Here is a 12,660-nt window from a genome sequence, read left to right on the forward strand (position 1 = left end):
AGAGAGAGAGAGAGAGAGAGAGAGAGAGAGGGCGGGTGGGGAGGGGGTAAGAGGAGGGCCGGAGCGAAGGTGATAAAAGGAAAGAGGAAATGAGACAGAGAGCGAGAGAGGATGATAAGCGAAGAAGCGACTGATGTATCTTCGAGATCATCGAAATTGACACTCACGCGTTTCTCTCTCTCTCTCTCGTGCACGCTACCTCGGAGAAATTTCACTCTCATCGTATTTCTCGTCTACGCTCGGGCGGTTTCACAACTGATATTTGCGATTCTTAGGAGAAATACGATATGAATAATTAAGGGTCAATTAACCTCGCGCGAGCAGCGAGTTCAAAGAGTATTCGGAGTACGGACGTCCTTAAGAGCGACGTTAGATAAGAGTAGAAATTACATCACGCGATAAAAGTCTGCAGTACGTATGCCTTTAACTCTTCCTTGAATATATATTTCTCTGTGTGTGTGTGTGCGTGCCCGGCGAGGAAAATTTCAAATTCAAGATTACTCTGGAGTTTCTCAAGTAGTGGTAGCGCGATTTACAAGGCGAAAGTAATTAAAAAGTAAAATATTTGAGGAAGCTTCCTTGTGCGGGGGGCGAAGGAGAGGAGGTGGGGCAGACTGGCGCGTCCGTGGCGCGATATATCGGCGCTGTGGTGCGTGTATGTGTGTGTGGTGATGATGATGATGATGATGATGATGAATTAGTGGCCGGTCCACTTTCGCGAGAGGACTCGCGCGCGACCCGAAAACGTGATCGAGATCGTATATCCTCTTAGCCCCCGGAATCCGCGAATCCCGTAGATCCCGCGAGCGCTCTCGTCGTTGTCGTGCTGACCGGCTGAAGAAAGTGAAACGTCAAGGCACGCTGTTTACGATGCCGCCGCGGTACGCGCGTGACGATTCCGCTTGTGTCATTGTGTCCGTCGCGCGATAATTCGGACGATAGTGAATGGAGAGGCGCCCGAACGCATGAGACGACGTCGGCGATCAAAACGTGCCGCGCGTCAGCGTGGTATCTTTTCCTCCACGACAGCTCGCACGAATTCGACGCAAGAATTCCCATTTTCCGCGGCGATATTGCCGGCCGAGATATCGCGGTTAACCCGGGAATAGTCACCTGGGGTCATTTCATACCCCAGCGGTCAGAAAATGAAGCTCACGTAGCGGTGGATTTTTTTTTTACTAATCGCGAACCAACATGTATCTTTCATTCGGACATTTAGAGACCTAACCTATGCAACAGAAATAGACTGTGACTCGTCTTATTCATAATATGAGTCTGTGAAAACACATTGGGGTAAAAAACGACCCCAGATGACCGTTAAGTGTAATAAGAGTTCGTATTGTGAAGACAAAATAATGATAAGATTGAATAACGTTACGTGTAGCCATATATTCAGTAGTAAGATTGAATATTCAGTAAACATTAAGCAATATTTATATTATATCTGATACTGACCGATAAGAATGTCTAGAAAAATAGACAAAGGCGCAATTATTAAATATCTAATATTTATATTTATTGCTTGTAATTAACATATATTTTTTTATATTTATTGCTTATAATTAACATATATAGTAATGGATGTTACGTAATATATTTTCAATTTTTTTAAATAATCATTCTTTACGAACCTTTATCTTATTCCATCGAAAAAAAAAAGTAATAAAGCAGCGTGTTTTAAATGGATATCTTCATTTATTATAAATATTGCCATAACAAGACACTCGATGTGCTGATTCTGATTCTTAAATATTTTTCTGGTTTTCTCTCATTTTTTTTTCAAAAAATATCGAATAAATCTGCATTTATAATGTCCCTAAATAATAATAAATTGTAGAGCAATCGATAATATGCTATATTTTATTAATAATAAAGCGGTTTTTAACTGAGGTCTGAATAATCCCAGGTGATCGTTTACGTAAAAAACAATAAGGTGACTATTCCCGGCTTAATGGAGCAAAATCAGGCGCTCTGTGTATTTTCTAATATCCAGTCCTCGCCGCGACGACGCTGTGTCGACGTTGTGGAAGAAACACTCATGCGCGCACACACATACATGCAGTATGTTAATATCGAAATTTATTATTGTTATTATTACTATTACTATTGTTATTATTATTACGAAATTATTCATAATTTAATCACGTTGCATATTGGATTATAATTAGATTTACATAATGTCAACAATTATATTACGATACACGCTCACAATCTTGTTACATTGTTAACAGATTCCTCATTTGACATGTAGGCTAATAACGTTACACGTTTCACGCACGTTACACATCTCCGCTTCGATGTATAGCTGAAAACAAAGCGAAAATAGGGAGTAACGCTGACATATAAATCAAGATTTGCAAATTTCTCCAACGCCTCCCAATTTACTATGTGTTACATGACGGCAGATGGGAGGCTATGTGTACATATGATCGGCTACGAATATATATATTGTTTGTTAAGTATTAATATAATCAAGTACGTACCTTTTAGTCCTAATCTTCAGTAAGTGTAATTGAAAGGAGTAATCTTACGGCCTTCAAGCGCTAAATTGTAGTCTAATTTCTAGCGAGAAATATTTTCAGTGCTTCCAAACGTCGTGATTCCTTAAATTTAAGCGTTATCACGACTTTGCAGAAATTACATTACATTTTATTGCGTAAGGCCAAAGGCTTATTATATATTATATATATTATAAATCAGGGCTGAGGGCCTTAGCAGAATGATTGATTTATCGGTTCAAGATAGTTTTTCGTGCCTTGAGTTTCTATTTCTTAAATATCGCACAACGATTGTGTGGAGTTTTAAATTGAATTGAACATCCCTTCTTTGTGATGACAAACCGCTGTAAACCAAGAAAAAATAAAGAGGAAAATTTAGACAAGGATTTAGGGCGCAAAATATCGTCTTAAAATTACAAGTCAGCCATTCTGCTGAAGCTCTCGTTCTCGGTTCATTGTCCGATCCTTTTTTCATCTTTTCTTTATATCCCATCAACATCTTTCGGGACAATACTAAGAGAGCGAACAGTCTCGCCTACCTTTCCCTTTTGATTTTCTAACGGGCATTATTGTGTTTCTTACCAGCCGAACCATGCGACCTGCCGTGTCCGTCGCCAAACCCACAGATGCTACCTGGGGGCGGAGTTGGCAGCGGCGGGGGTGCAGGAGGCGGAGGAAATGGCGGAAGAGGTTCTTCTCCTAGTGTATCCGGTGTGGCTGCACCTTCACCCTCGCCGTCTCATTCGCACTCGTCGCCTTACGACTTGAGACGCAAGAGCCCACCTCATCCGGACCCAGCGCCGGGCACCAGTTCTGCCCTACCACCGACGGGTGGTAGCAGTATCGTCGCAACCCTCGGTTGTTCGTCCTTACCTGCGAGAAAACGGCCGAGACGGACGTGCTCGCTATCTACGGAAGGTACGTGTCCCCCCCCCCCCCCCCCNATCCAACCGAGAAAACCGACAAGTGTCGACCTGGAGGATGAAAGATTAATGCAACGGCGTGCATGGTCGACACCGATGTCGTCATTGTAAATTCACTCGATTGGCACTTTTATTGAGCAATCACGCAGGATGACTTTCACCAAACTCCGATGAAACTAATCGATGATCAGGATTGGCGGAATTATCAACTACGACTTTGTCCGCCGCGTAATTTGTCATTCGACAACAACTGAAGAATTAGTAATTTTATTGTACGTGTATCAATGATGGGCGATCTTTAAAAAAAATATATATATAGATTTTCGAGTCGATCTTGAATCGGAATAACTAGAATCGACTTACTAAGAAACTGGAAGAATTGATTTTCTAGAAATCTATCCGAAAAATCGCATGCATCAGATGTTGACCCCGGTGTGAATTCTTCATTAAATGAAACAACAATGTTATATAATAATGTTAATAATGAATAAGTATATTAGCGGATCGGAAATCGATTCTCCATTGAAAGAATTGATTCGCATAAAAATCGAATAAAAAAGAATCATTAAAAAAAAAAGGACAATTTTTGAAGAAACAAGAGCGATTTCTGAAAATCGAATCGAGATCGTCTAATTAGAAATTTGTTTGCGTTACTATACGCATAGAGAATGGGACAGCATTAATGAAGTTTGTACAGAAACTTTGCTGTACAATCTATCTGATTTCGATTTGTTTTCCATTTAATTAATATTTGATCGCGCGATACGAATCGTCAATATAAGTTGTAGGGAGAATGTCCTTATTCGTTTTAACGGAACAAATTGTGTTCTATTGTCCATGTTAGCAACTGTGCCGGGTAATTCAGTTCGATCGTCGATTAATTTAATCAAATTTAGTGCAAGTCACATCCTAAGTACTAGAACGCATCATGAAATACACTCACAAAAACATCTTCGGACGATAGAATCAAATATGTATAGAGAAAAAGGTTTCCCTTAGATTTAGTATTTTTATTTATTTCATGAAAATCTGTTTCATAGAAGCAACATATACGAAATATTATTTGTTTGAGTAAAGATTTTATTGTCTCATTCAAGAAAACTCGATTATTTAACAGAGAGAACGCTATTATTTGAAATAATATCTCTTAACCAAATAAAATATTATTTAGTCATAATAAATATGTAAAATGAAGGAAATAATTTCTTTAATTTCTTTAGAAAATGTTCTTTCGTTTCAAACAAATGTTTTATTTAAGATAAAGACACATATTCGTTGAAGAGTCTGACAATCGTATTTGTTACAATCGTAACATTAGTTTCACCGGAGCATGCCAATGATGATGAAATTTGGATGTAATAAAATTGATGAAATTTGAAGAAATCTCTTTCTCAATGTATAAATCCCTCATGTCTCGGATGATGTATGTTTGACTCCGTTTGCGCTCTAACCACAATTCTTCTTCTTCCCCGGGACAGGTATAAATACGAACACAGCGGCGCACTATCTTCAGTACGAGCTGCCGGACGAGGTGTTGCTCACGATATTCAATTATCTCATGGAGCAGGACCTGTGCCGGGTGTCGCAGGTCTGCAAGCGTTTCCAAACGATCGCGAACGACACGGAGCTGTGGAAGTCGCTCTACCAGCAAGTGTACGAGTACGACCTGCCGCTGTTCAATCCGGCGCCGTGTAAATTCGAGTTCGTCTCGCCGGACGAGTCCGACTATCCGAATCCGTGGAAGGAGAGCTTCAGGCAGCTGTACAGGGGCGTTCACGTCAGGCCCGGCTTCCAGGATTTGAAGTTCAAGGGACGCAATCTCCCGCACTTCAACACGATTCAGGGCGCGTTGGACTACGTCGACGAGTACAGGAACAACAGCGGTGGCTCGGCGAACGGCGCCAGCACGGCCGCTGGCGGCCAGGGTTGTTGCAGTAGCGGCGGCAGTGCCGGCGGCAGCAACAACAGTTCGCAGACACTCGAAGAAGGGCCTCAGCACTTGGTGTTTCTACACGCCGGCACGTACCGAGGCGAGTTCCTCGTTATAGACAATGACGTGGCGCTGATAGGCGCCGCGCCCGGTAACGTCGCGGAGTCGGTCATATTGGAGCGCGAGAGCGAGTCGACGGTCATGTTCGTGGAGGGCGCGAAGCGCGCCTACGCCGGCCACCTCACGCTGAAGTTCACCCCCGACGTCACCAGTACCGTGCCGCATCACAAGCACTATTGCTTAGAGGTCGGCGAGAACTGCAGCCCCACCGTCGATCACTGCATCATCAGAAGCTCCAGCGTCGGTGAGTGGGGTGCGAACGTGTTGCTTCGCTGATAACTGATAGAACTAGCGGATAACGGTAGGACGAAAGAACCTTGCCCATTCTTGCGCGGGGTTTGGGTCTCTAGTAAAGGGACTTGGCTAAAATGAGAAGTTGTTGTTAAAAGGGTCGTGATGTTCCACAGTCAGAATCATCTAAAGGGCCATCGTACAATAGCTGTAAAGTGTGGAGTAAGGCATGAGCGGTTAGCTAACCACGGCCGATTATTCTTGGACTGTAAGAATCCAATTGGTCAATTAGCTCACTGCTTATTACGTCGTACTTCACGGCTATTGCAGATGATCCTTAAGGCTACATTCCATTTGACTTGAGCGGCCACATTCTACCTTTGTTTCTGATTGAATGTTAAATAGAAACAGAATGGCTGCGTTCGGAAAGCACAAGCGATCGATGATTATTGGTCTTTACTATTAGATCCCTGGATTTAGACCAATTATGTCAACGAATTGTACAACCGTTGTTTTCCGAACGCAGCCAATGATGTTCACGTCGCGACACGATCGTCGAAATGTAGCCTGAGTCGACGATGCTATTCAGAGATACGCTAGGGGAAACACTGGAAAAATGTGTCAACCGGCATTTTTTTTTCTATTCGATTTCTCGGCATTTTCTCGTAGTGGTGGACGATGGTGACGTAAGCTACGTGGAAATACTAACTTGAAGTACCTATCATTTATGACACCGTTCATTCATGTGAGAAATCTCGACTGAGAGATTAGTGTAACTACAGAAAAGGCAGATAACATTTTCGTTTCATTTGAATCTTCAGATGGGAAAACTTCTCAGATGATTTGCCAATTCCGGCGGCCTTTTCAGCAATGGAGATCAGATTTTCAATAGTCTAGCGTTTCTCTATTGATCAATATTAGAGATTATTGTCAAAGGAAGGATGAAAATGTCTCATAAACACAATCCTTTGAATTAATTCTGTTCAAGGATACACTCTTGGAAACGTTAAAATGTCCAAAATGCACTAAACGACAATTTTTATATAATTTCTTCACACTCATGGCACTCTCTCGTGGTGACTGTAATAACGGGTAATTCAAACTACTTTGAAATATCAGCTTGAAGTACTTATCATTCACGATATCGTGGATAAGCGAGAAATCTCGACTGAGATATTAAAGGTAAATAACATTTCCGTTTCATTAAAATCGTCGGTCGAAGAAACGTAACTTCTTAGACGACCTATCGATTCCGGTGACTTTATCAACAACGGATATCAGATTTTCAATAGTCTATCGTTCGGTATGTGGGGGGAATCGTTGTGCGCTAAAGACTCAAAATGGACAAGGTTTTTTCATGACGTGACCGTCGCTTGAAATTGCACCATTAAAAAAAAAACATGGTCTGAAATCTGCGCTACACTGGGGCAGTTTTCATTCGTCGAACACTGTACTAAACTCGAGCCGGAGCAGAGGTCACAATCCGAATATGTGGCAGCGAAAAAATTCGCACTACTGCGAGCGACGTCGGATTCGCTACGAGAAATTAACCAATCACAGTCGATTATTCCCCTTACACTCGAACGTGATTGGTCAATTTCTCATTTTTACTTCCTACGAACATACCCCTACCGTCCATTGCAGACTACGTTAAAGACACGATCAGAGAGACGTCGCGTCACTCGAATTGAGCGATCTGCGAGCGTCACACATTAAGACCGAGTTTTGAACTTTCAGTCGGCGCGGCGGTGTGCGTCTCGGGCGTCGGTGCTAACCCGGTGGTGAAGAACTGCGACATCTCGGACTGCGAGAACGTGGGTCTGTACGTGACCGACTACGCCCAGGGCACGTACGAGGACAACGAGATCTCGCGGAACGCGTTGGCCGGCATCTGGGTGAAGAATTACGCGAACCCGATAATGCGACGGAATCACATCCACCACGGCCGCGACGTCGGCATATTCACATTCGACAACGGCCTCGGTTACTTCGAGGCGAACGACATACACAACAACCGGATAGCGGGGTTCGAGGTGAAGGCAGGCGCCAATCCCACCGTCGTCCATTGCGAGATACATCACGGCCAGACCGGCGGAATTTACGTACACGAGAACGGCCTGGGCCAGTTCATCGACAACAAGATCCACTCGAACAACTTCGCCGGCGTGTGGATCACCTCGAACTCGAATCCGACCATACGGCGGAACGAGATCTACAACGGGCATCAGGGCGGAGTGTACATATTCGGCGAGGGTAGGGGCCTGATCGAGCACAACAACATCTACGGTAACGCTTTGGCCGGCATACAGATCAGGACGAACTCGGACCCGATCGTCAGACACAACAAGATACACCACGGGCAGCACGGCGGCATCTACGTTCACGAGAAGGGCCAGGGCCTGATCGAGGAGAACGAGGTCTACGCGAACACCCTGGCCGGCGTTTGGATCACTACGGGCTCGACGCCGGTGCTCAGGAGAAATCGCATCCACAGTGGCAAGCAGGTCGGCGTATATTTTTACGACAACGGCCACGGGAAGCTCGAGGACAATGATATTTTCAATCATTTATATTCTGGAGTACAAATAAGGTAATTAAAGATCGTCGTCGTTAATCGAAAGAGAGTGGCGTGAGTGTGCGCATGTCTGTCCGAATAGTAAGGGAACCGCTGAACCACACACGCGGGTTTTTTCTTGTTGATCTAGGACTGGCAGTAACCCGGTAATACGCGGAAACAAGATATGGGGCGGACAGAACGGCGGTGTTCTTGTGTATAATAGTGGCTTAGGATTACTTGAACAAAATGAGATTTTTGATAACGCGATGGCTGGCGTCTGGATCAAGACCGACAGCAATCCCACTCTCAAGAGGAACAAGATATTCGACGGCCGAGACGGCGGGATTTGTATATTTAACGGTGGCAAAGGTACGGTGTCCAATCCCCTCACGTGTCAGGGGTGTATCCATAAGTAATGTCGCTTTTGATTTTACACAATTTGATTTTATTTAACACTTGGGTTCTTTTCAAATTTCACAATTCAATAAATTTAATTAGCATATAGGTTATGTAATAATAAATCACGTTCACGAACAAGGTGGCGATGTTTATTCAATTGGAAAAAAAAAAACGACATTACTCATGGGTATCCTCATATCACGCTTATAATGTATCTTTATAGCATACAAAAACTTCTTTTTATGTCATACATAGTGCTAATAGTTGAGAACGATACAACAACGATATTGACAGAATGTACATTATATACAGCGGACCGGTGATGCTTTAATTGCTCTTAGATTTTTAATCAAACATTATATTAATTAGTCCAAACAACAGAATAGAAATTGAAGAAACGATACGTATGAAACAATAATTTTCTTTTTCAATCAAGCAACGTAATTGAATTAATCGAAACACAATGTAAAATATAACAAGGTAAATATTATTTCATTGAAGGCCAAATTTGATTTCCTTTAAATAACAATGCCTTTTCCATCAAACGATACGGTTTAATCTAGCGAAACAATGATACACGGATTGTAAAATTATGTTGTTCGAGTCGAACAAATAAGATTACTCAGAGGAACCGTTCTCTCTCTCATTCACTCATTACACGAATCTCCACGCATCTTCGTTCAGGTATCCTGGAGGAGAACGACATCTTTCGTAACGCGCAAGCGGGTGTGCTCATTTCGACGCAATCTCATCCCGTGTTGAGGAGGAACCGGATTTTCGACGGGCTGGCAGCTGGAGTTGAGATCACCAATAACGCCACCGCTACGCTGGAAAGCAATCAAATATTCAATAATCGATTCGGCGGTTTGTGTTTGGCGAGCGGAGTGCAACCGACGACTAGAGGTAAATATTGCCGTCTCCCTTTCCAGCGACGCAGAAAGAGAGAGAGAGAGAGAGAGAGAGAGTTGCCTTAGTTCGCGATGTCGTCTTGGCGGTGTAGAGACTGAGAAAAGCTCATTTCACACGTTACTTTTATATATATCGTTCTTCTTTGTTTACAGACAATAAAATATACGACAACCAGGATGCGGTGGAGAAGGCGGTCGGGAACGGCCAATGTCTGTACAAAATCTCCTCGTACACATCGTTCCCTATGCACGACTTCTATCGTTGTCAAACGTGCAACACAACGGACCGCAATGCAATATGTGTTAATTGTATAAGAACTTGTCACGCTGGCCACGATGTAGAATTCATCAGACATGATCGGTGAGGAGAGGAACTACGCTGCTGCTTCTTTTTCTACTTCTTCTTCTTCTTCTTTTTTTCTTTCACGTATTATTATTTTATATTACTACATATTATTATTATTATTTATTATTCACTTATAAGAAAAGGGTCTCAGCGGTTTCATCATTTCCGATTTAGATTCACCTTATGTAGAAATGTTGCGGGTGAAGTCAATGGCATATTCTGCAAGTTACAGCCTGTATTTGCGTAAAAAAAAATTACGGTATAATAACACCCTGCCCACGCAGGGTGTCCCAAAAATCTGGAAACGGTCGAATATTTCATAAACAATGCATTTGAGAAAAAAGTGTTTGTGCTGAGGCCCTTCCCTTGTTAGGCGAACGCGCGCGCGCGTTCACCGCGCATGTTCACGCAAACCGTGTAATCGCGATCGCGTCGATGTTTTCCAGATTCTTTTGCGACTGTGGCGCCGGAACGTTGAGCAATCAGTGTCAGCTGCAGGGTGAGCCTACTCAAGACACGGATACATTATACGACAGCGCTGCGCCCATGGAATCGCACACACTTATGGTCAACTAGGAACTAACCTAATATAATTTAAACAATCAAACAACGTTAGAACAGTAAGTCCACTATATCGCGAGCACGCAGTAACCCATTGCCGAGTTCTTTATTGCGACAACCTACGATGATTTGCTTTATACACGCCCAATACGCGATTGTTACTCTTTGAAGGAAAATTTGTTGATATTGTTGATATTATTTAATGCCCCCATCTGTCGGGATCATCGTTTCTATTACCCCCCCCCCCCCCCNCAGCTTTGTCATTCTTTAGTGTTAAGCGAAAAGACATTCGCGAACGGCCGATTACGATTGAGATTGTGCATTTGTAGATGAATTTACACGGTGTAAAATAACGATGAAATGCAGAATGATGTAAGCTGAGAAGAGTCGAAGAATTTAGGAGGCGTGTGATATTGCAAATATTTAATCAACATGGGCGAGAGTCGGTGATGGATCGACACGGACGTGTTGAGCGATCTATTCCGCGAGTATATTTTCACATTTTCTATTATAATAATGTTGAGCTAACGTATCACTGAAAAATGAATACTTCGCGAGGTGTTTCGTTTTATTTTCTGACATTCTGGCATAATGCATTGCATTCTGGATACATGAAATATCTCGCGTTCATTTTTCAATGATCCCACCTCTATACTTTCATGTGCAAAATACTTAGACAAATTTGTTTTCGTTTTGTAGAATATATGAAATATCTAGAGAAGCAGTTTTCCAGGGAGGTCAGTCCTCTGATGCTCGTGTTGATTAGTAATTTATTATTTATTTTTGCGACTATTATATGTTTTTTTAAATTCCTCGACTTTGAAAAAGAGATGATCGTGTAGATACCGTTGTTTATCCTATGAAAGTATATATATATAAATATGTGTAATCCTTTGTTCATATAAGATATGCGCCAACGGCGTATATTTCCTTTCTCGTTTTACCAGTACAAAAAACAATGAGAGGAATCATACAAACTTGTTAATTATTCTAATATATTTACAAATGCATATTCGCAATCATATTCGTTATTTGCGAGTACAATCTGCAATATCGCCTTGTATTGGCGCTTCATTTGTATTCTGTTCCTCATTATTTTCAATTTCACGGAAGTGTAGTACAAAATTCTCTCTTTGCGAAAGATCCTTTCATCATGGTAAAAGATAATTTATTTCTACAAATAAATTATCGGAAGGAATTACATATTTATTTGCTTTTTCTTGCGTTATTTCTACGAACGGAAGTTTTTTTTTATGAATAAATTATTCGGATATATATCGGCTAATTTATATACAGCTTTATTTTGCGCATTGATAGATCGGATATATATATATACACACATATATATATTTTTTTCTATATTTCTATAATTTAAAATTAATATGAAACGATTGGCTTAATGCTTTTTGTGTGTTATAAATTTTATTGTAAATGTTATTAGCTCTACAATGTGTTTTCTTGTTAGAGATTATTAGAAGGAGAGGGAGATTGTTTCTTTGACTCGCGCCAAGACAAATAAAGAACTCAGCAATCAAAACGCCAAGAGAGAGAGAAAGAGAGAGAAAGAGAGAGAGAGAGAGAGAGAGAGAGAGAGAGAGAGGGAGAGAAACGGTAGTAATACAATAACGAAGAAGGCCCCCCATATAATTATATGACACGATATAATATTAGGTATATCAAATTAATTTAAATGTGTAAACGACGCAAACGCTAGACTAATCGTAAATCGAACTTTTCACGTCGGCTCTTTTTATCGAGGTTCTATCTCAAAATCGAAAAGAAAAAAAAAATCTGCGTATTACAAGAAGAGTGCAGTGCTGAATCGTGTAAAAACGAGAAGAACGGAGAAACATGTGTATACGCCATAATAAGGACACGACGTGTCTCGTAATCGAGGCGCGCTAACGGACTGCTTGAAACTCTAACGAAAGCGGCGGTATAAATCATAGTTAAAGCGAATATATAAGTTCAAGAATAAATAACACAGTGTGTGTCCGGAATGTAAATTATGTATATCGAACAAGGAGCGGTAAAGCATCGTTGACTGTATTACCTACTTATTCGAGCAGAAGCATCAACACCATAAAAACGTAAAGTATATAAATAAAGTTTGCACTCAGCAGTTAATAAGCGGAGACTAATAATTATGCCAGTGTATAAAGAGATAGATAGATAGAGAGAGAGAGA

The 12,660-nt window shown here is 41.6% G+C and overlaps 1 protein-coding gene across 3 annotated transcripts in view; it reads left to right on the forward strand.

Annotated features, from left to right (window-relative positions):
* LOC106745845 (F-box only protein 11) overlaps positions 1-12,277 on the forward strand; it is a 15,369-nt gene extending 3,092 nt beyond the window's left edge. The window contains exons 2-9 of one of the 3 annotated variants that reach the window (XR_001374560.1): positions 3,084-3,416; positions 4,900-5,715; positions 7,440-8,292; positions 8,408-8,628; positions 9,343-9,561; positions 9,720-9,927; positions 10,359-10,961; positions 11,173-12,277. Coding sequence is in view for 2 of the 3 variants with exons in the window: in XM_014621814.1 (XP_014477300.1) it covers positions 3,084-3,416; positions 4,900-5,715; positions 7,440-8,292; positions 8,408-8,628; positions 9,343-9,561; positions 9,720-9,927; positions 10,359-10,488 (2,780 nt within the window). In the remaining variant the exon portion in view is untranslated. Of the gene's footprint in view, positions 1-3,083; positions 3,417-4,899; positions 5,716-7,439; positions 8,293-8,407; positions 8,629-9,342; positions 9,562-9,719; positions 9,928-10,358 lie in introns of all 3 variants that reach the window. The other 2 variants (XM_014621814.1, XM_014621813.1) reach the window with 2 other exon arrangements.
* Positions 12,278-12,660: the final 383 nt, after the last annotated feature.

This window comes from Dinoponera quadriceps, unplaced genomic scaffold (assembly GCF_001313825.1).
Source record: "Dinoponera quadriceps isolate SergipeBrazil2010 unplaced genomic scaffold, ASM131382v1 scaffold1692, whole genome shotgun sequence".
In the NCBI taxonomy this organism is placed as follows: Eukaryota; Metazoa; Arthropoda; class Insecta; order Hymenoptera; family Formicidae; genus Dinoponera; species Dinoponera quadriceps.